This window comes from Chinchilla lanigera, unplaced genomic scaffold (assembly GCF_000276665.1).
Source record: "Chinchilla lanigera isolate Chin_1 unplaced genomic scaffold, ChiLan1.0 scaffold00005, whole genome shotgun sequence".
Taxonomy (NCBI): domain Eukaryota; kingdom Metazoa; phylum Chordata; class Mammalia; order Rodentia; family Chinchillidae; genus Chinchilla; species Chinchilla lanigera.
This window is the reverse complement of record NW_004955406.1, coordinates 1,605,099-1,626,436: the sequence shown is the minus strand read 5'-3', so window position 1 is coordinate 1,626,436 and position 21,338 is coordinate 1,605,099. Positions and strand designations below refer to the sequence as shown.

The 21,338-nt window shown below is 50.9% G+C and overlaps 1 protein-coding gene across 9 annotated transcripts in view; it reads right to left on the bottom strand.

The window, feature by feature from the left end:
• The window catches only part of Esrrg (estrogen-related receptor gamma), a 524,413-nt gene that overhangs the window by 158,216 nt on the left and 344,859 nt on the right, over positions 1-21,338 (bottom strand). For all 9 annotated transcript variants that reach the window (XM_013519877.1, XM_013519891.1, XM_013519883.1 and 6 more), the window contains one exon: positions 5,308-5,723. In XM_013519877.1, coding sequence (XP_013375331.1) covers positions 5,308-5,723 — 416 coding nt within the window. The remainder of the gene's footprint in view (positions 1-5,307; positions 5,724-21,338) is intronic.

Here is a 21,338-nt window from a genome sequence, read left to right as displayed (position 1 = left end):
TAAAATACAATAAAACTAATATGAAACAGCAAAGGCATGCGGCCCACAGATCCTAACATATTTAATGTCCTAAGATATTTGAGGTCTCTAATTTGTTTACTACCAGATCCCATACCAGGAAAACCGTCAATCATTCTGTGTGATGGCGCCGCGAACACCTGGGATCTGGCCTAACAGCGTCAACCTGCGGCAGCACGGAGAGCAGGATGCGTGTGCGGTGCCCTTTCCCACCTACCCTTGGCAAGATGAACACAATCCAAACATGCAGGCAGAATTAGCATCAAATGAAGAAAAAGTGGGAAAGCCAATTAAATTTACAACAGAAGCTAGTTCTGAGTTAAAATGAAGCACAGACAACATTTCTCTTGGAAATATTATGTCTGTCTTTAATTTAATACTGCATTAAAGCTGGTAATCACTGAGATTCATCAAGTCAATTTAGATATCTCCATATTATTTTGGATTTTAATTTTAGAACACATTAGAGTTTCAGAGCTGACATTTACTATAAATTGGGATAATTATTTTCTCTAAACACTACTTAAGTAGACAATAGTTTATGATTTCCTTGAGAAGGTTCATATGGTGTACAGAAGAACTCAATGTGTGAGTTCTTTTTTCCTCCTCTGATGGAAATATTCTTTTCTAAAAATGAAAATAGGGCGGGGCATGGTGGCGCGTGCCTGTAATGCCAGCACTCAAGAGGCTGAGGCAGAAGGATCTCTGTGACTTCCAGGCCAGCCTGGGCTACAAAGTAATTTCAAGGCCAGCCTGAGCTGCATGGTGAGACCCTGTCTCAAAAAACCAAAACCAAAAACAAAAACAGAAAAAAAGAGAAAGAGAAGGAGGAGAGGAAGAAGCAACCAGATCCTTGGAAGGTCACTCGGTCACTGTGTGGACGGTGCTGGGCTAGCTGTTTGCTCTCCTGGTAGACAGCTCGAATCTCAGAGCTTTTCAACATATTTATGCCCTGGACATGTGACACAGCACCCCTGCCCTGGGCTGCGGGGCACACAAGGGCGCCTTGGCCTCAATCTCCACTCCCACACCTGCCGTTCTCCTGTTCTCAGTCCCGCGTATGAAGCTGCAATGTGATAAATTAGGCTCTTAAAAAACTTTTGGAGGGCTGGGGATTTAGCTCAGCGGCAAAAGCGCCTGCCTGGCAAGCGCAAGGTCGTGAGTTTGGTTCCCGGTACCGGAGAAAAACCAAAAAAAAAAAAAAAAAAACTTTTGGGGGCTGGGGATTTCGCTCAGCGGCACAGCGCCTGCCTGGCAAGCGAGAGGTCATGAGTTTGATTCCCAGTACAAAAAAAAAAAACTTTTGGTGGTGCAGGGGTTGAGCCAGGAGTATCCTACCATGGAGCCACCCTCTTGGCCCTTTTATTTTGAGACAGCATCTCGCTAAATTGCACAGGCTGGCCTTGAACTTGTGATCCTCCTGCCTCAGCCTCCCAAGCACTGGGATTATGAGCATCCCCCCTATGCCCGGCCTTCCTCATTCTTATGTAGAAATACAAACTTCAGCAGGCTAATGCTTCATACGTTACAGAATGAAATGTATGCTGACTTTTGTCTTTCAGATAGAGAGGGTCTCGCTGTTTAGTTTTGGCTGGCCATGAACTCACTACATAGCCCAGGCTGGCCTTGAACACACAGCAATCCTCTTACCTCAGCCTCCCAAGTGCTGGGACTACAGGTGTACTCCACCACACCCAGCTGTGCAGATCTTTTTTGGATACAAAGATATTTTCTGCCCTTGAACTCACTGTGTAAGGCGGGTGCAAGGATCCTCCTGCCTCAGCCTCCTGAGCCAACTTTTGGAACTTACATTTTTATACATTCAGTAACCAGTCCTCAAAACCCACTGTCACAGAAGAAAGATGCTGTAGAGGCCCAAGAACCTTCAGAGGAGGCCCCGGGGCCTTGGGAAAGTCCAAGAGACAGGAGGTGTCTCGGGAGGTGGGAGCTGCCCTTACGTGATGGCCCACTGGGGCTGTGACCACCCAGGCCTCCCTCCCGAGAGCTGCGCAGCCTCCTCTCACTGCGAGGGTTTAGGGGAGGGGACAGGAGGCAACATCTGTGGAGGACAATCTGGCTTGGACAGCGCCAGAGGCTTGGGGACCCAGGGGTCTCCTGGCAGAGGTGACGGAGGCTGCTGGGGCGAGGCTCGCTCAGGTTCCCTGCAGCCCTGGGGTCCGACTGCCGCCACCTAGACTGCCCCCATGCCCTCACCGCCCTGCCAGGGCGCACCTTTGCCCCACCATCCTGCGCACCTTTGCCCCACCATTCGGGAAATAAACACGGAAATAATCGTCAGGACACTTTTGCACTTAGTTATTCCTTTCAGTAATGCAAAAAAAATGGCTTCGTTTTCGTGTGTTCATCTGTGCATATCAAGGCATCTCAACTTTTGTTTTCTTTCCTTTTGCTGAGAGGCTCTCACTCTGCTGTCCGGGCTGGTCCTGACCTCACAGCACTCGGCAATCCTCCTGCCTCAGCCTCCCGAGTGCAGGGGTGACGTGTAAGTGGCTGCAGGCCTGGCTAATACACTAATACACTTCGGTTATTTCTTCTCCTGGTGGCTCCCCACTCCCCTCCTTCTAAGCCCTGCCTCTCCTCCTGCGGTTCCCTCCTCCCTCACGTCATCTCTTCCTCCTCCAGGTTTCGATCCTGCGCAGATGAAACGCACATGATTTGCCAAGCTGGGCCGACGCCGCGTCACACGCTGAGACGCCGCGTCACACGCTGAGACGCCGGGCTCTCTTGCTACAGAAACACAGCGGAGGACGGAGAACTGAGCCGCCCCGCCCCAACCCTGGGCTCTCCCCGCAGGGCAGGAGTTCGCCGGGGAACTGGCCTTCATGCATACTGGGCCCGACTGTCATAAAGTGCTGCTAAGGGTGACCTCGGCCGCCACGCGCCGGGGCCCCGGGATCGGAATGGCGCAGCGAGGGACACGGGGCCGCCGGCCTAGGCCCACGCACAGCATGTGCTAATTTACCTCCCAGGGCGGCTCCTGTCTGTGCACTCTGACCCAGAGAGAGAGATACACAAGCTCAAACGACCAATAGCTTAAAACACTTTCTCTTGAACCAGGCATGGTGGCTCAAGGCTGTCACCCCTGCCCTCAGGAGGCTGAGGCAGGAGGATCGCTGTGTTCCAGGCCAGCCTGGGCTCAGAAAAACAAAAAACAGATAAATAAAAACTAAAATAATATATTCTGTAACCATAAGGAGTTCACCACTGTTCACATTCCAAAGACTTGAAGTGTGCGTCCACACCCCAGGCTTGCGGCATTAGGGAATCGCTCAAGGAGATTAGTTTCCAAAGGCTGGAGAGAGAGGTAGAGAGACCCTCCTGTCTTAGCCTACTGTCTTCACCTGTGACTTTTAACAGCCGCGTTTAAGTATTCACGGAGGCGCTGAGCGGGAACCGGGTCCTGCATTTTACCTTTCCCTGAACCCTCGTGCATCGCAGGAAGCACAGGTCCGTGTGGACGGACAGAGGCGGACAGAGGGAACTCCCCCTGGGCAGTGGATAATGGGTTTTGTAAGACGGCAGTCATCAAACATGGTGACCGTGAGCCGGAGAATGTGAAAACACAGCTGTTAAAATGTTTGAGGAATTCATCCGTCCTCTGCACTAACCTGGCTTTTACTTTCTTTGTTTTGTTATCTTTTTGAGACAGGCTCCCGCTATGTAGTTCAGGCCGGCCTTGAATTCACTCTGTAGCCCAGGCTGGCCTCAGACTCATGGCAAGCCTCCTGCCTCGGCCTCACGAGTGCTGGGATGGCAGGTTTGTGCCAGCACACCTCGCACTAACCTGGCTTTGTGCTCTTCACTTACAACTCTGAATGGCTATGAAAAAGTTAGATTAAATATCCACTGTGTTATGTACAACTTATGATGACTTGAAAAACTGCACTTTTAAAAAATTTTTTCTCCCTCTGTGCTTCAGGCTGGCTTTGAACTCCTCCATAGGTAGCTCAGGCTGGCCTGGAACCAGAGGCAACCCTCCTGCCTCAGCCTGTTGGGATTACAGGTGTGTGCCTTCACCCAGGGAAAAAACTGCACGTTAGTAGTGGAAGTATGAGTGTACACATGTGAGTGTGTATTTGCATGTGTGTGTGTGTGTGTGTGAGCACATGCATGTGCGTGTGCATCTGGGGTTCAAACCCTTGGCCCTGCACGGCTTACAGAAGCATTGCACCCCAGCTCTCCGCCTCACCCTCACCCTCGCCCATCCCGAGGTGCCCTGGGGTCCCTGGGGGGACCGTATGCCCCGAGCCTGGGCAGCAGAGGCCCAGGATGCAGACTGGTGCGCCCCTCCCCAGGCCCCTGGGCAGACGCTCCGCCTCGCCGGCAGCTCTCAGCCCCTCTGCGGCTCCCGGAAGGTGCCAGCTGTGACCCAGACAGGAAAACAAAAGAGCAAGAAAGAGGAGGAAGAGGAGAAACCCTTGGACAACACCGGGCAAGACCTTCACGCAGGCACTGGCAAAGGATTGCTCCTCCTTCCCCTCCTTTCTTTCCCTCACGTGTATCCCAAGGGATTAAAAAATGTAAAATCTGATCTGCTGCTAGAAGAGTCTTCTCTGGCTTTTAAAATGAGCTGAGCTCTATCGTGGGCTGCTACTTTAAATGGCATGTATGAACTACAGCCGTAAGGAAATGCTGTTATTTATAAATCTGGAGATGCATGAAGGTTTGGGTATGTAGCACTTATGTCTGTTAGAAGGGTATTTTATCATGAAAAGCTGTTTAAAAATAAACGAATAAAAGCCAAGCCAAGTGCAGTGGTGCACCCCTGTAATCCCAGCACTTGGGAGGCTGAGGCAGGAGAGTCACCACATGTTGGAGGCCAGCCTGGGCTACAAAGTGAGACCTTATCTCAAATAAACTAAAAATATATAAATAAATAAATAAATAAATAAATAAATAAAAACTATTTCATCAATATCATTTAGAAGTCCTTTTATATAGAGTCATTCAAAAGATAAAGAAAATAACCAGGCTTGCTGGTGCATTGCCTGTCACCCTAGTAGTTGGGAGGTTGAGGCAGGAGGATCGCCATGAGTTCAAGGCCAGCCTGGAGTACATAGGGAGACCGCCTCAAAAAGCAAGGCAAAAACAAAAACAAGACAAAGCCCTCTGACCTCTTCAATCGCCCCAGCCCTGAGGATCACGGCTCCACCCTCAGTGAAGACCGAATGCCCGGCACAGGAAGGCGACCTCGGCCCGCCCTCGGGCCCCTCCTGCCAGGCGGACTGACCCAGCGCCGTGACTCCAGAGGTGGGCGGCAGGACTCACCTTGGATCGTCCTCTTGAAGAAGGCTTTGCAGGCCTCGCAGGAGGCCACGCCGTAGTGGTAGCCGGACGCGATGTCCCCGCACACCAGGCACAGTCTCTTGGGCATGGAGTTGAGCATGTACTCGCACTTGGTCTGCGGGTCCTCCACGATGGTGCTGGAGCAGTCGTCGTAGAGCTTCCGCACCGGCCCGCTGCCCCCCAGCAGCGGCGCCGACGGGTAGAGGGGCGGCGAGTCCAGCCCGTTCTGGTGGCCGTTCATGGTGGAGCTGTAGCTCCCGCTGGCGTCCGAGGAGCCGCCCGGGCTGTGGTGGTTGACGCTGTCCGTCAGGGAGGCCGGGCTGGAGGGTTCCGTCTTGATGAAGGACGAGCAGCTGGAGTCAATGTGCCGGTCTTTGTTGGACATTCTGCAGAGAAGCCTGCGGTGGGGCGGCAGAGAGAGGAGAGGTCAGACGCCGGGCCAGAGAGAAACCAGGGAAGGGGAGGGGGAGGGGAGGGGGGGAGAGAAGGAGGGGGAGGAGGGAAAGAAAGACGTTTTTCTTTTGAGACCAAGTCCCGCCGTGTAGCCCAGGCTGGCCTTGAGCTCCTGGTGATCTTCCTGCCTCAGCCTCCTGAGTACAGGCATTACATTACAGGCGCGCGCCACCAATAAGGCTTCAGGAAATTTTGTTAAAGACCTCGCTCCTGGAAACCATTTCCCAGGGGCTGGGGCTGCACATCATTCTCTGGGCAGTCAGTATCCTTGCTCTGCAGAAGGGAATCGGCACCGGGCAGGACAGGGCCGTCCGGAAAGCGCCCGGAGGCGGGCTCGCCCCTCTGCTCAGAGGAGCAGAAACCATTCCACTGGCCCGGGTCCACCCGGGAGAGGCGGAGGACTGCGAAGCCCCGCGCCTCCCTAAACCCCGCTCCCTGAAACCCGCTCCCTGAAACCCGGCAAGCGCGGAGGGGGCGATTCGTCCTTATCCAACCGTCCGGCCTGGAGCGCTGAGCCCGGGGAAGCTTCGAAGGAACCGAGTCAGGGTTGAAGAGGGGTTCTCTGGAGCCGACACTCGCGGCGTGAGCACTGCGTGATCAATCGGGGTGTGTGCGTGCATGTGTCCTACGTGTCCTGTGTGTTCTGCGTGTGCCCTGGGTGTGTCCCACCTGTTTGGAGAGCTGAGCGGGTAAAAGCCCTGCAAGTCCAACATCCGACACATGGGACCTCGCAGTCTCATCAGCGGGTTCCAGGGTGGGAGGAAAACCGGAAATGACAGGGGCCAATCAACGCCGCTGGCCGAAAGTGTCTAGTCACGGGCAGCGGCACCCACTTACTCTAGCTCACGTGCCACAACCCCCGAGGAGCACCAGGGCAAAATGTTTGCATCCAAACGTATCGAGTGACAATTCGACCGTGTCCCAGAGCGGTCAAAGCCGGTGGCCCACACCTGCAATCCCAGCCTTTGGGAGGCTGAGGCAGGAGAATCACTGTGACTTCCAGGCCAGCCTGGGCTACACAGTGAGTTGAAAGTCAGCCTGAACTAAAAAGTGAGAGCCTATCTCAAAACAAAACAAAACAAACAACACACACAGAGCAGTCAAGCACCACCAAGGCATGCCTGTACTTCCTATTCAATACTACAGAAATGTATCAGACTTGGTCTTGAAAAACTGAGATTTCTAATGGCCCTTTTCCTTCCCCTTTACATCTCTCGCCCTCTCTGTCATCTGTTTCTCTTTCTCTTTCTGTCTCTCTCTCCCTCTCTCTCTCCCCAGAGCCAGGGACAGGGGCCCCCATGGGAGCCCTCCAGCCCCTGTGGCCGCTTGGGCTGGGCTCTGGCGCTGCCTGCAGCCCCTGCGCCCCGGGGGAGAGCACACTGTGACCGCTTGCGATCGTGCAGGCCAAGCTGGGAGTCATTCGCTACTACAGCAGCTTGCTGCTCCCCTGTCCCCTCTCAGCCATGACAATAAACTCCTCGCAACATCTGCCCGACAGGCACGGAGTGATTTTATTTGATTTTTCCTTTCTTTGAACCGCTTGATCGCAAAACCTACCCATGCCCCAGGCTGGGGTTTCTTCCCCTCCCTTCCCTGTGCCCTCCATCCACTCTAACTTTTGGCCCCTCGGGCATTTCCTTGTAGACCTCTAAAATCTACAGAAAAGCGGGGTGTGGTTGCTGGTTCACCTGTCATCCCAGCACCTGGGAGGCTGAGGCAGGAGGATCACAGCAACTTTGAGGCCAGCCTGGCCTCTATAGTGAGTTCAAGGCAGACTCCCTGTACATGGCAAGGCCCCATCTCAAAAAACAAAAACAAAAACAAAAACTGCCAAACTCTTGACTTGAGGGACAAGGCGAGAAATGACCCTCCCATGCGTGGAACAGTTGTTTGCTAAACATCCAAAGATCTGTCATACGCATGGTGTTCAGGCCCCCGAAAAGGGAATCTCCAGCCAGCTGTCCCTCCAAAATACAGCCCACGACTTCACAAGAACCCGGAGGCAAGCACCGAAACTCTGGGACACACGTGCCTGGAAGCCCCCGAAACCTTGCCCACGCCGGGGCACGCAGGCGAGGGAGTGGATTTGTGCTGCAGGGTGCACGCAGCTTTGTCACCCTGGGAATACTGAGGGGGCTGCCGTGTGTCAAGCGCCTCTTCCTCGCCAGCTGCCGGAGCTGAGCACTTCTCCTGCATTTCTTCATTCCACACGGAGCCAAGCCGTCTTAGCTGTGGTGGTGCACGCCTGTACTCCCACCTGCTCAGGAGGCCGAGGCGGGAGGATCACAAGTTCAAGGCCAGCCTGAGCAGTTTAATGAGAGCCTGTCTCAGAAAATAAAACGAAAAAGTCCGGAGGACTGACTCAGGCAAGGCACATGTAGCCTGCTTGAGGCCCTGGGTCTAATCCCTGGACTGCAAGAAAAAGAAACGTTCCAAGACTCTGAGCCAGGCACGTGACTCAGCAGCAGAACATTCGCCTAGCATGGACGGGGCTGAAACCAAGATGAGGCAAAACAGAACGACACAGAATAACCCAAGACAGCCCTGTGAGCTGGGCGCCGTGGCTCTTTAGGGAAGTACACCATTCTGAGACTGAAGGCCATGCTGCTAGGAAGCGGTAGGGACGGGGTCTGAATCCACATCTGAGTCCAAGGCCCAGAGTAATGTCTGGAAGCTAACAGAGTTCTTCACGGTGCTTACTCACGGGGACAAGGGGACTGAGACAGGGTCTCACTATATAGTTCAAGCTGGTATTGAATTTACTGTGTAAGCCAGGAATGGTGGCGCTTGCCCTAAATCCCAGCACTCAGGAGGCTGAGGCAGGAAGATCCCTGCGAGTTTGAGGCCAGCCTGGGCTACAAAGTGAGTTCAGGACCAGCCTGAACTGCACAGTGAGACCCTGTGTCAAAAAGACAAGAAAAAAGAAATAATTTACTATGTAGCTCAGGCTGGGCTCAAACTGGTGGAGATTCTCCTGCCTCAGCCTCCCAAGTGCTGAGATTACAGGTGTGTACCACCAAGCCTGGCTTATGGTGTTTACTTATTTAAAAAAAAAACAAAAAAAAAAACAAAAAAAAAAAACAGCTGGGCCAGCGGAAATTAGAGGCAGCACTGCAGAGATCTGCAGCTTTTATTCCTCAGTAGTTCTTCCTGGGAAGGGGCAGAAGGACCCCTCACACAGGTGCAGGTCAGCCCCAAGGCATCCCCCGGTCCTTGGTCCTGGAGCACCACGTAGACAGAAAGCTGCAAGACACAGTGGTCTCCTAAGGACTCCCGCGCCGGCCGTCCCTCCAGCATATTGCATTATAACCTAAAACTACAGTGAGTCTTAATTCTCTCGCTCTCTGTCTCTGAAATTCTACAGCTCTATTATTCAAGCCTGAAATATTCACAACTATCTATAAATTCAATTGTCAGCTGGTGGGTTTTATTCTAGACTTCACTTCAATCTAAAATTAGAGGCACTAAAATTCACATTAACTCTAAGAGGAATGTAGTGAATAAGACTTTATTTCAAAGGAACACCTTTTTGTCGGAAAGAGCCATTTTCGACGTGATGGCTTTATCTGTAGCCAAGGAGAATAAGCCCAATTCCACATTGTGCTGTTAATGCAAAATTTTAGGTCACATTGGATTAATAAAAATCTAAATTTAGTTAAGAATTATGAATAGAAATAACATGTGTCAAAATATGCGGGAAATATTTATTTTAAAGCCTTCTTTCAGGTCTCTTTCCTTTTATTATTTTAAGAGAAAGGACCAGGACAGGAAAGCAACCCGAGCTGCTGTGTGAAAACCTGCGCCCTGAGAATAAACGACATCAAGAACAATATTTGGCAGGCTGAGCCAATGCTCAGTGGTTCATGCTGCCTGGCATGAGTGGTATCCCGGCTTCCAAACCCACTACCACCCCAAAAGACAAAACGAAAACGAGTTCCTATATAAGGAACTAAATTTGAGGAATTAACCGCCTTCTTAAAATTTCAGTACTTTGAAAAGCACTTCCGGCCAAGGGTGGTGGTGCACGCCTCTCATCCCAGTACTAGGGCGGCTGAGGCAGGAGGACGGCCCCAAGCTCAAGGCCAGCCTGGGCTACACAGTGAGTTCAAGAGCAGCTTGTACTACAAGGGAGGTCCTGTCTCAGAAAAGCAAACCACCAGCAAGTAAGAAGTATGTCTGGTACAGTTTAAGACATGGTCTCAAGCGAGTCTAGTTATCATACTCCAACACAGGACCTCACCAAGGCCCACGAGGGTCGACGCATCCGTGGTGTTAGGCATGAAGGGTGGCAATCCAAACTTCTTAGTGACAGCCCATCCAAAGATGTAACTCTCAGGTGTGAAGGGAAGGTAGGTACGCAGGGGATCAGAGAAAAGACAAGAATCAATCAAAGCTACTGCCGTCGGGAAACAAGAAGGTAATCTGTATGTTAACATTCAGCTTATATTAATTCTCAAGTTAACTGTGTTCAGGGTTCCTACCCAGGTCTGGGTAAATGCAAGACCTTCGCTTAAATTTCCCTACCTGTGGAGCCAGACAGGTGCTGGACACTGCACTACAAGCCTAACCCACACGCTACAGTTTGATGCTAATACGACCACAACCTTCGGTAGGTTTATATATTTTTGATGCTTGCAGCACAATGTCAGCTCTTACCAAACAGCTGTATTCCACCAAGTCAAGTGCGTGCAAAACTTGAATTTATTTGCTACTTTATTTTTCTACTAAAAAATGGTGCTGAAAATGCTCCTAATACACGTATATGAAGGTCATCACAGACCCTCCAGATTACAAGAAGAGATCTTCTGAAACTTACTGTTGTTCTTGGGTTTTGTTGTGGTTGTGGTTGTTTTTTAAAAATAGGGTTTTGCTATGGAGTTCAGGCTGGCCTCGAACTCACAGCGATCCTCCTGTCTCAGCCTCCCAAGTGCTGGGATTACATACAAGCTCCTATGACACCTCTAGCGGCGGCAGACACTTTCACAGGTTAAACAGACATGACCTACAGAACTCGCTGTTTTGCTTTCTCCTTCATCATCCTGAATTTGCCTACCGTCACTGTAAACTCCCAGTGCTTCACCAGGTACGTTGTGTGACATCCGAACCTCAGGGCTTTTGCGCTGAAAAGGAGGAAGCTTACTAACCCCACTACCTTCCACAGCAGGACTGGAGCTGGAGGACCAGTGGGTCTTCCACCTGGTGAAATCCCCAGAGCGGACACAGTATTTGCTTCGGAAAGCACAAAGCTCTTCATGGATGAGAGAGCAGAGCCGGGTTCGGGCTTCCCGGCCCGGGGACGCAGAGCAGCCCAAGTCACAATGCCCAGCACACGGATTTGACGCTGAGCCCCCCACCCCAGCTTCTGCTAATTGTGCTCTCATCAAGTGGTAAAATGTGAGTCACTCAGGAACAAAACGGGCCCCAGCTGCTATTGTCAGAAGGGCGATGCCGAAGACAGGGAGCGGGAGAATGAAGTGTCATGTCAGAAATCAGCGGTGCAACGTGTGATTTGGGAAAACATGACTGCTCCACAGAGACAGGGTGTCATTACGGCATCAGAGTAATACGCTGCTTTGACAACTGCCGGCTCTAACATATCATCATTGCATTAAGGTACACTGGCTTAGTTGGGGAAGGAAGAGGAAGGATTTTTTCTTTTAATATGAAATATCTTAAAGGCTGCCTGGTTAAGCACAGTCAGGACAGCGTTAACTGTAAAGGAAGAACTGTAAACGAGGACCCGGATGTTCAGAAAGGTAAAAGCATGTGAGCGCGTGAGCACACGCACGCAGGTGTAATTTCAAGGCCCCCACCGGGCCTGCGGGATTCGGCGGATTTCTGGTCCTATGATCACCATCACCCAGCTGTCCTGTATCTCAACACCTTGAACACCTTACTTGTGCGTCTCATCAGGACAATCTCTCCGACTCACTTCACCAAGAGCAGCAAGAAGCTGACGGCTGCCCCTAAATCTGATGCCTTGCTTAGTGGCTGCCAAGAGATGCAGGCAGAGACGGAGCCTAAGACACAGGAAGGGGCCCCTTTCCAAGTGAAGGCTGTCCCCGCCCTGAAGAGCCGACCACGGAACTAAAAGCTACGCATCACCCAGGGGACGGTGCCCTGGGAAGTGCCATGTCACCCCAACCCCTTATTAGGAAAGACCTTCTGGAACCTTCTGTGCTTTTAGGGTCTGAGAGCCCAATAACCCTTTCTTTTTCAGCTTCATTCTGACATTAGGTTCATCAAGGTGTTCCTGGTTCCATCCCTGAAATTCCACATCCCGAGCCCCAGGTAATCCAAGAAGGAGGACACTCCCATTTGGACACAGAGACACGGGGAGAACCCTATGTAGCCATTCTTGCTGCTACGCCCAAATCACCAAGGGGGGATACACTAGAAAGGCCCCCAGGATTGTTTTCTATGCCGCAGGAGCCGGAAGCCAATGCTGATCACCTTGCTTAGTTCAAGTGGTGCCCAAAGATTTCTTTGACTTCCTGGTGGACCTGCTTTATTTATGGGACCAAAACTGGCCTCACGGTGCCCCCACATGTTTCACATGACAGTCCTTGACAGTCGCTGTGTTCAGGGTTGGGTCTCAGTCCTGTGATTCGCCCTTCGCTTGTTTTCCTGGACCCACTGCAATCTGGGGGCACACCTCTCGTGTTTACAGCTCTAACTGCAGGAAGTGAGCTACTGACAAATCAATAAAACTGTTAAGTGCATGATAATGCTAGGTAATTGCATACATGATGTTTTGCATAATTAACTGTCTGAGCTTTTCTTTATAATATAATGAGCACTCATGTAATATAGAGTCGCTGGAAGTCTATAAAATACACAGTTCATAGGAACCGTGACTCGGCATCAAACCCAGCTAATCGCCTACCCTGGCTTTGAAGCCAGGCTCCACCGCCTCTGCCAGACCCAAATCAATTCTTATGACATTGCTCCATAACGAACCTGATATTTAACTGATGGTGGCTATCAGCTATTATACATTGCCTCTAAGGACAGGGACAGCGGGGGGAATACCGTTTAGTTTAAGCAAACTTCTGCCTCGTAATCAATACGACTGAGGCAAATTAAGTGTTTTAACAAGCGTGTATATTTGCGCTAATGTGGCTCAATTACTACGTCCTCGCAATGGGCCCGGCTACAAGACACCTATGGATCTTACATGAGAATCTGAAGAACCGGAAGTGCGGAAGCTCCGAGGGACAACGGGTAGGAAAAGCAGCGCCTCCACTCCATCCGTGTGAGTACTTCCTACCTCACACAAGTTGCTCTCCAGGGACCGTGTGTCCAGAGGTGCTGTGGGATAGCGTGCCCGATGGCCCGCCTACCTGGGCAGCAAAGGTCACGTATCAACCTGAGTGCCAACCCCAGGCTGGAGTGAAACAGCCTCGGCAACAGGTGCAGACCACTGAGACCGAGAAAGGTTCTGGGAGGGTAAAAACTTGCCCAAGATAAATCATCGAAATGAAGCTTACAATATATACTGAAGGTAACAGTTATTCGGACTTTGAGATTTACTATGCCATGAGCAGGCCTCCTCCGCTGTGGGGAGCTTTCCAGAGGAAAGAAACAGTCTCCTACTTCTACAAATCTCTGGTCTTTCAGACAGAAATATGGATCAATAAAGTTTGCTTGTGTTCAGACAGTTCTGTCTTCTGGCAGTCAAGGGGGCCATGGAAGAGACGCCAGCACAACGGGGGACTGACAGCTACATGAAGACCGTCTCCCTCGCCTCCTGGAGAAGAAATCAGCAGACACTCAACTCAGAAAGTCCATGCTCCGATCTTTACCAATGACAGCGGAATAGAGACGCTTTACACACACACCGCAGCCATGGACTCCACAAATCAAATCCAGGTCAATGAAAGCTCAGGCGGCCTGCACTCGCTTCCCTGTTGCCTTTGCTACACTGCAACAAGAAATGAGAGAGTGTCTGCAGTCAGTGCGAGGAGATGGAGACCACAGTATTGACGCCGCCCTTCACTCATTAAGAAAACGTTTTACCTACCCCCGCGCTCCATGGAGCGGGGCCGGGGCGCACGATGACCCCCGGAACTGATTCTGGACCTGGGTGAAAAGGAGAGAAAAGAAAAATCTGCAGGTCGAGAAGGAATCACCGCTGCACAAAGGTTGCTTCAAGCACCGATAAAAATTTCTGTATCAGAGAGAGATTTGCAGTACAACGGGAGATAACAGCGCATCTGCCAGCCGGGCGTTCGACAGTATTTGTACCGTTCAGTTCATAGCTGAGTCCGCACCAGCGAACACCTGGGTACACGCGCAGCTGGTCTCAGCCCCTCCAGACATGCGGGCTGTGAGTCCACGCTGCCGGTATCAGGTGTCGTGCAGCTGAAGCTGGAGCTCAGGGGGCGGGGAGGCGGGGACCCACTAATTATTAATTCCAAGAATTCTACCTCTAACCCTCCCGTCCAGGCAAAGATGAGCTGCGCCTGGCGGCCAGGAAAAGGAGCACAGATCCACGCGTGGCCCTAGCTCCAGCCACGGAAGGGGCTGAGGGTCTGTCCTGCGGCGCGAGGGACTTGTGAAGAGGGGATGGCGGGCATCAGGGACGCCGGAAGAGGCCATCAACGAGCGGGGACTCAGAGCAGACGGGCCGGCTGGCACGCGCGAGAGGGCCCGGATGCAGCGCGCAGAGCGCAGTTTCCAAGCCTCAATCTACAGGACTGCGAAGGAGAACAGCAGTTCCCGCAGACGCAGCCCTGCCTCCTCCGGCCCTGGGCATCGCAGGTGACACGGGCTCCGGGTCCGGATCGGCCACTCTGTCACCAAGTGCCACCCTGACCCTGGGTTTACCTACTTGCTCCCCTAAGTATTTCTACTATATGTTCTAAAGATATATACCTGTTTGGCCTGGCGTGGTGGTACAGGCCTGTAATTCCAGCACTCAGGAGGCTGAGGCAGGAGGATTGCCATGAGTTAGTTCAAGGCCAACCTGAACTATACATCTCTCAAAAGTCTCCCCCGCCCAAAATTTACAAAACAAAAATATTTTACTCAAATGCCCCCAGGCATGTGACTCAGATTAGGCCCTGAAAACAAGGGCCGTGGCTCGGAGCGCTCTGTCACCTTAGGACCACAGCTGGGAGTGTGGAGAGCGTGTGAGTGTGGGTGTGTGCGAGTGAGCGTGTGTGAGCTGTCTGAGGAGATGGAGTCATCGCGTGGACAGCTCCACACACAGCCAGCAACTGCCGGGACCCGCTGCACCCCGGGAGGGTTTCCCTTCCCACGGCCCCAGCACCCGGCGGGCTGGGGTCCTGGGGCAGCTGCAGCCGGCTTCCGGGCGGGTGTGTCTTTCCCAGGCCAGCTCCCTTTGCTCATTGCGCTCTGGGGGAGGCGTCTGAGGAAAGGGCAATTCCCTGCAATCAGTGCTTAAGTGAATGTTTGTCCCCGCGCAGCCACCGGGCCGTGGGGAGCCGCGGGGAGCCGCGGAGTTGTTACCACATTTGATTTGACTGCCGGTGGGAAGCTCGATTTCCACCAACTGTCAGCTGCTCCCGGAGAAGCTGCTCTTCCTCTGGAGCGATCCCCCGCTCTCTGTCTGCCCTGCCTGGAGGTGCCTTGAGCCCCGGGGAGGCCCACGTGGATTTGTGGAGGCAACCTGAGCTCCGCAGGCAGGGCCTGGGAGCGGGGCTGGGCCCACTCTGTCCCCAGCCCCATCCAGAGCCTGCATCTCAGCTCTGCCCTCCCGGCTGGGCACAAGGGCCACGCAGAGGCCGGGCACAGACTCAGGGTGTCTGCTTTGCCAACGATACTTACGCCACCCCGACTGTCTCCTTTTTGTGCTGCTTTGTTAAAACAATCGCTATTTTTTAGTAACTACCTTTGATACCGCTACATTTTTTTTCCCTGCCGAGCAGGTAACTTCACTACATCCCCACAAAAGTCTCCTTCGAATGGGGAAGTCCTCAGGGTGCTGGGACAGTGGGTCTCGCACTGTCGCTTCTGACCATGGAAACAGCTGAGGGCAAAGGAAAAACACTCACGAGTAGGAAGGGTGGGAGGAAAGGGGAAAGAAAAAGCATCCCTCTGAGATATTACGAAAATTCAGTCTGAATGGAAAAGTAATTAACACTAAAGAGCTAAAACTGTAATTAAGAAAAATTTCATTAAGGGGAGGCAGGTGAGCCTACTTTTCTACATGTGACAAGGAGCTGTGCAGAAATAAAATAGAAGCGGGTTTCAGGGGGCAGAGGAGGAAAGCCATGTCTTTAACCAGATCAAATTCTCGAAATTGGCTGTCAAGACAGGATTGCTGTGATTTATACCCGTCTATCAAGCGCGGGTCGGAGAGACACAGCGCGGAGGCGGGTTGCCGCCGCCGCCATCACGAGCAGCTTTTAATTTCCACAGCACCATCTGTTACCAAATCTAATTCACATTCCCCCTTAATCTGGTTTAGTTCCATAATACTAATTCTTCCCCAACCTTTATGACCACAAGCCATGGAAAAGAGAAAAAAAAAAAAAGCCTTTGGTTTTCGGTGAGTGAGAAATTGAATATTACAGAGTTAAGGTGTTAAGGCTTCGGCGACTTAAGGGACAGATGCCTCCCTCCACGGAAATGTATTCCTGGTAAAGGGATTTGTTTCCAGCCAAGACGGAGATATGAAATTGTTCATATTTTGGGTAAAAAAAAAAAAAAAAAATGATGATTTAAAAGTAGGCCAGGGACATCAAAGCAGAGGTTGTCATAAAACACAATTGTTGCGGAGTTTAGTCACTTTCAGAACTGCCTGTGAAATCACTTTGTCATGGCTCTCACAGGGAGAAAGCCTGAAATTGTATTTTTGTTAAGGAAATTCAAGAGGGTGATGTATGTATCGAGAGAGCATAGAGGAGGATAGGAGGAAGCTTAGAAAGGAGAAAGGGAGAAATCACAGACACTGTAAATGGGACAGCCGCATGCGGGGAAGCCTGCGCCACCCTGCGGGGAGGACCTGCCTCCGCCGGTAGGACAACTGCGCTGCCAATCCGCGGTGGGCTATAAGCTTATAAAGTACCTTCCGCATCACAGAAAGATGAAACTATGCTCAGGAAAGATTTAGGGTTAACTGTATTTTACTGCTTTCCAAGTCTGTGAAAATTTGTTAGCCCTAAAGGAAACAGTACATAAAAGTCTGCAGGCGCCAGTACAGAATGAGAGGAGGGTGCGCTGTGAACACCAGTTCTGATGACATTCTCCCTTGCCTGGCTCACTCCCTACTTCTTCAAGGAGCACCAGAGGAATTAGGCCTCTGCCCTACAACCAAGCAGTGCAGAACGCTGGCTGGATCGTGTGGTAGCAGTTCCTCAGTTTCAATAAATAAATGGAGAGCGCATGATCAAAACAGACTGGTACTGCTGGCCGTGATGGTGCACACCTGTAATCCCAGCACTGGAGAAGCTGAGGCAGGAGGATCACCATAAGTCTGGGGCTAGACTGAGCTACATAAGTGAGTTCAAGGCCAGTCTGCACTACATAGCAAAGCCCTGTCTCATAAAAACCAAAAACAACAGTATATACATATATATATTTGTATTTCTGAAAAATCTAATTATCATCCATAAATGTACTTTTGTAGAGAAGATTTTGAATAAAGTCCATCACTGAACTGGTAGTATCTTACTGAAAACACAAAACTCAAATCTATATGTAATATGCACATTTTAAGGAGATAAATTTTCAATTTACTAGTGGAGTCTTGCAATGAAACAGCTACTCACATATTGTCACAATTAGCACAGTGAAAGCTTGCTTTTTAAGAGATATAGGAGATAATTAAAGAAGATAACCTGTTTTATAAGACTGTAACAAACATACAAGCAGAAAAACTAAGCTCAAACACAGAAACACACTCACACTATGTGTCACGTGCAAGATCAAGGCTTATGATAAACAAATAAGTGATCAGAGATTACAAAGATGATAAACTAACATAAGGCTGGTGAGACTGCCCCCCCTCACTAAAGAATCTGCCAAGCCAGACATCCCAGGTCATATACAGCGATCCGATCCGTGTTACACAAGACCTAGAGCTTCTCCTAGAGACGCTAAACTTCTTCCTGCGTACAGGGCAGCAGCCTCACCGCACCAGTGCTGGCGAAGAAGTAGAGCAACCAGAATCCGGATTCAGAGTAAAATGCGCCACCTCTTCAGGAAACTCCGCAGTTTCTTACAACCTGAAGCAGATTTTCGGCCACAACCGCAGCCACAACCACAACCACAGTGGGACTCCCGGTTACTAAGGGTGAAAATGTACCCTCCAGGAAGAACTGTACTTGTGCATGTCAGAGCTTAATCACAGCAGTCCTGAGCTGAAGACACCCTAGTGTCCTTTGGGGATGGTCAGATAAACCAAGTGTGCTACAGCTGTATGTGTGTACTGTCACACCTACACACACACACAACTCACACACAGGTGTCCCAGTCAACAATAAAGGGCAATCAACAGAGATCAGTGTGACATGGGTGCATCTCACAGACCCTGCAGGCAAAGCAGCTAGATACAAAAAGATACCAACGCCAGCCAGGTGGCATATACTTGTCATCCTAGTACCCAGGAGGCTGAGACAGGAAGATTGCTGCAAGTTTGATGCCACCTTGGCAGCAATGTCTCAAAACATCAGTAAAAAAGAAGGATACATGTCATAAAAAGCCATGCCTTTGAAGTTCTCCAGCAATCAAAGCTAATCTCTCTTGGCCAGAATCACCAGGCCTCTCCGCAGTGTGACACGCGGATTTCCTAGAGTGAAGCCCATGGAAGCAGTTGGTTATGTGTGTCTATGCTGCTCTGCCCACAGCGCATCTTGCTGTGCACTGAAAAGAGATGATTCGCGGCACATAGACTTTTTATCTCAGTAAAGTCGATCTAAACAAAAATTTTGAAAAATAGGTTAAACATAGAGACTTGGCAGTACCAGTAGCTTCCAGATCTTATTTTTTGTTTTCTGAGGCAGAGCCTCGCTATTCCAGGCTGACTGAACTCACTGTGTAACGCAGGCTGGTGACAAACTCACAGAGATCCTCCTGCCTCAGGCTTCTGGGTGCTGGGATTCCAGGTGTGTGCCACCACACCCAGGCAAGTTTCCAAGTCTTAGGTAACCAGATCTAAGCAATCCTCCATCAACACCAAGTTCCCAGGCCAGAGGGGAGAGAAGTGACTCATCCAGGATGCCCAGAATGGTGCAGAACCCAGCATGAGTCCCGGAGTTTCTGTCTCTCAGTTCAGGCTTTTTCCCAGTGCAGGTCCCTGGTAAAGTGTATTCCTCGGGTTAAAGGATCAGGTTTCTCAGTACTCTCCTCTCAGAACTGTGTGAATGCTTGTGCTAGTCAACATGAAAGAATTCCAACCTTTCCTGTGCAAACTTCAAAATAATGACAGCTGCCCTGACACTGCCCCCCACCCTTCCCCCAACATGGTCCCCAAATGTGCACTGTGTGCGTATCACTATGGTCCATGGGACCAAGTCTAGGTGGATTCACTCACACAAACAGATGCCAAATGTTAGGGCCAAAAAATATCCTAAAGCAAAGTAACATTCACCCAACCTGTGAGATAGCACAGGTAACTTTTAATATTGTTTCCTTACCTGGATGTGGGGGAGCACCTCTGAATTCCACTACTTGGGAGGCTGAGGCAGGAGCATCATTGCAAGTTCAAGGTCAGTGTGAATTATATATTTAGACCTTGTCTCAAAAAAGAAACTAAGTAAACACATACATACATATATGCTTCCTTGGTTTTGTTTTTGCAATAAGGAAGTAGCCGCTACTGGAATTAGAATAAAGAAAAATGTATATATCGGGATTTGTGGCACATTCCTGTCATCCCAGCTACTTGGGAGGCTGAGGCAGAAAAGTCAGAAGTTTGCAGGCAGCTTGGAAAATTTTGTGAGACTCTGTCTGAAAAACAAAATTTAAGGTGGGCGGAGGATAGAGCTTGGTGGTGGAGCATGAGGCTGTGGGTGCGGCCCTGAGCACTTCCCTCCACCAAAATGTGGGATTTGGGGAAACAGAGAAAGAAAAAGAGTCATTTGACTGTTAAAAAGATGACTCAGCCCTAAGTATGTACACACACGAGGTAAGAAGTGTCAAAGCAAAAAGTATCATAGAGACAAGGGAGTAGGTAAAATAATACATTTCAAGGCATGTACGATTTCTAAGCAGCCACCTTGATGGAGAATTGTGCATAGTAACTTAAACAAACGGGAACGGTTTTTCCTCACGGGTCTGCTGCTGAGTCTCAGCCGCAGCACCTGGGGAACCCAGCACACCTCTCCCTCCCTCCCTGCCACAGGCCTGCGGGGCACAGCACCCTCTTAGCGCCGAGCAGCAGCAGGAACATGCAGTGCTGAGGTTTTCCTGGAAAGAGGAGAAGTTGTGTGCATCCCAAAGACAGCAACCACCCGCCCAGGGCTGCTTCGCAGGCTCTGCTTGCCCTGCCAGAGCGACAGGGGTCTCCCCAAACGGTCACTGCTTCTCCCTGCCCAGCACGCTCACAAGGACGCTTGGCAGTGTGTACCTCCCCCTCTCTGAAATGCAGGCAAGCTCCTATTCACCTGTAAAAGCCCAGCCGAGAACAGTTTCTCCAGCAGGTCCTTCTGAGCCTCCTCGGTGCTCCATAACACCACAAGCCTATTGCTGCCATCACACTTAACCTCCTTCACTAGCGCATGTTCCCGTGTCTCCATCCCTCTCTCTGCAGAGGAGGACAGGCCGAGCGGTATTCTTAAGTTCCACCCTTGGAGTGCGCCCACCTTGGATTCACCCACACAAATACCCTAAAACAAAGTATCGTTCATCCAACCTGCGAGATAGCACAAGAATGTCAAGACTCTGTGAGATAAGAGGTCAGGCACAGAAAAGCGATTTTATACCTCCTCAGGCCAGGAAGCCTGCTAAGAGATTGGGTTTTAAATAAAACAAAACAAAGCAGCCTGCTAGGTGAAGCAGCAAAGGAGACTCAGAATTTGGGGGCACGTGGCAGGCTCAGAGGACGAGTGAGGGGATACCCCTGAGGAGCCCCGCTGGGGCTTGGACCAGTGAGGAGTGAGATGAAACTGGGGCCACAGGGTGGGAAGTCTGACTGGCACAGAGTTGAGCAGCTGTCATCGTGCAGGCAATGTGGAGCCAGTGAAGGTGAGGAGGAGAAAACTGAACCAAATCCGTTCTTCTTTCAATATAGTGTGGGCTCCGTCTCCAACTGTCCACCCATCCACCCACTCACCCACCCACCCATCCACCCATCCATTCACCCACCCATCCATCCATCCACTCATCCATCCATCCACCCATCCATCCACACATCCATCTGTTCACTCATCCCATCCATCCATCCATCCATCCACTCATCCATCCACCAACCCATCCATCCACTCATCCATCTGTTCACTCATCCCATCCATCCATCCATCCATCCACCCATCTACCCACTCCCCCACCCATCCATCCATCCATCCATCCATCCATCCGTTCACCCACCCATCCATCCATCCACTCATCTATCCATCCACTTGTCCATTCATCCACTCATCCATCCATCCACC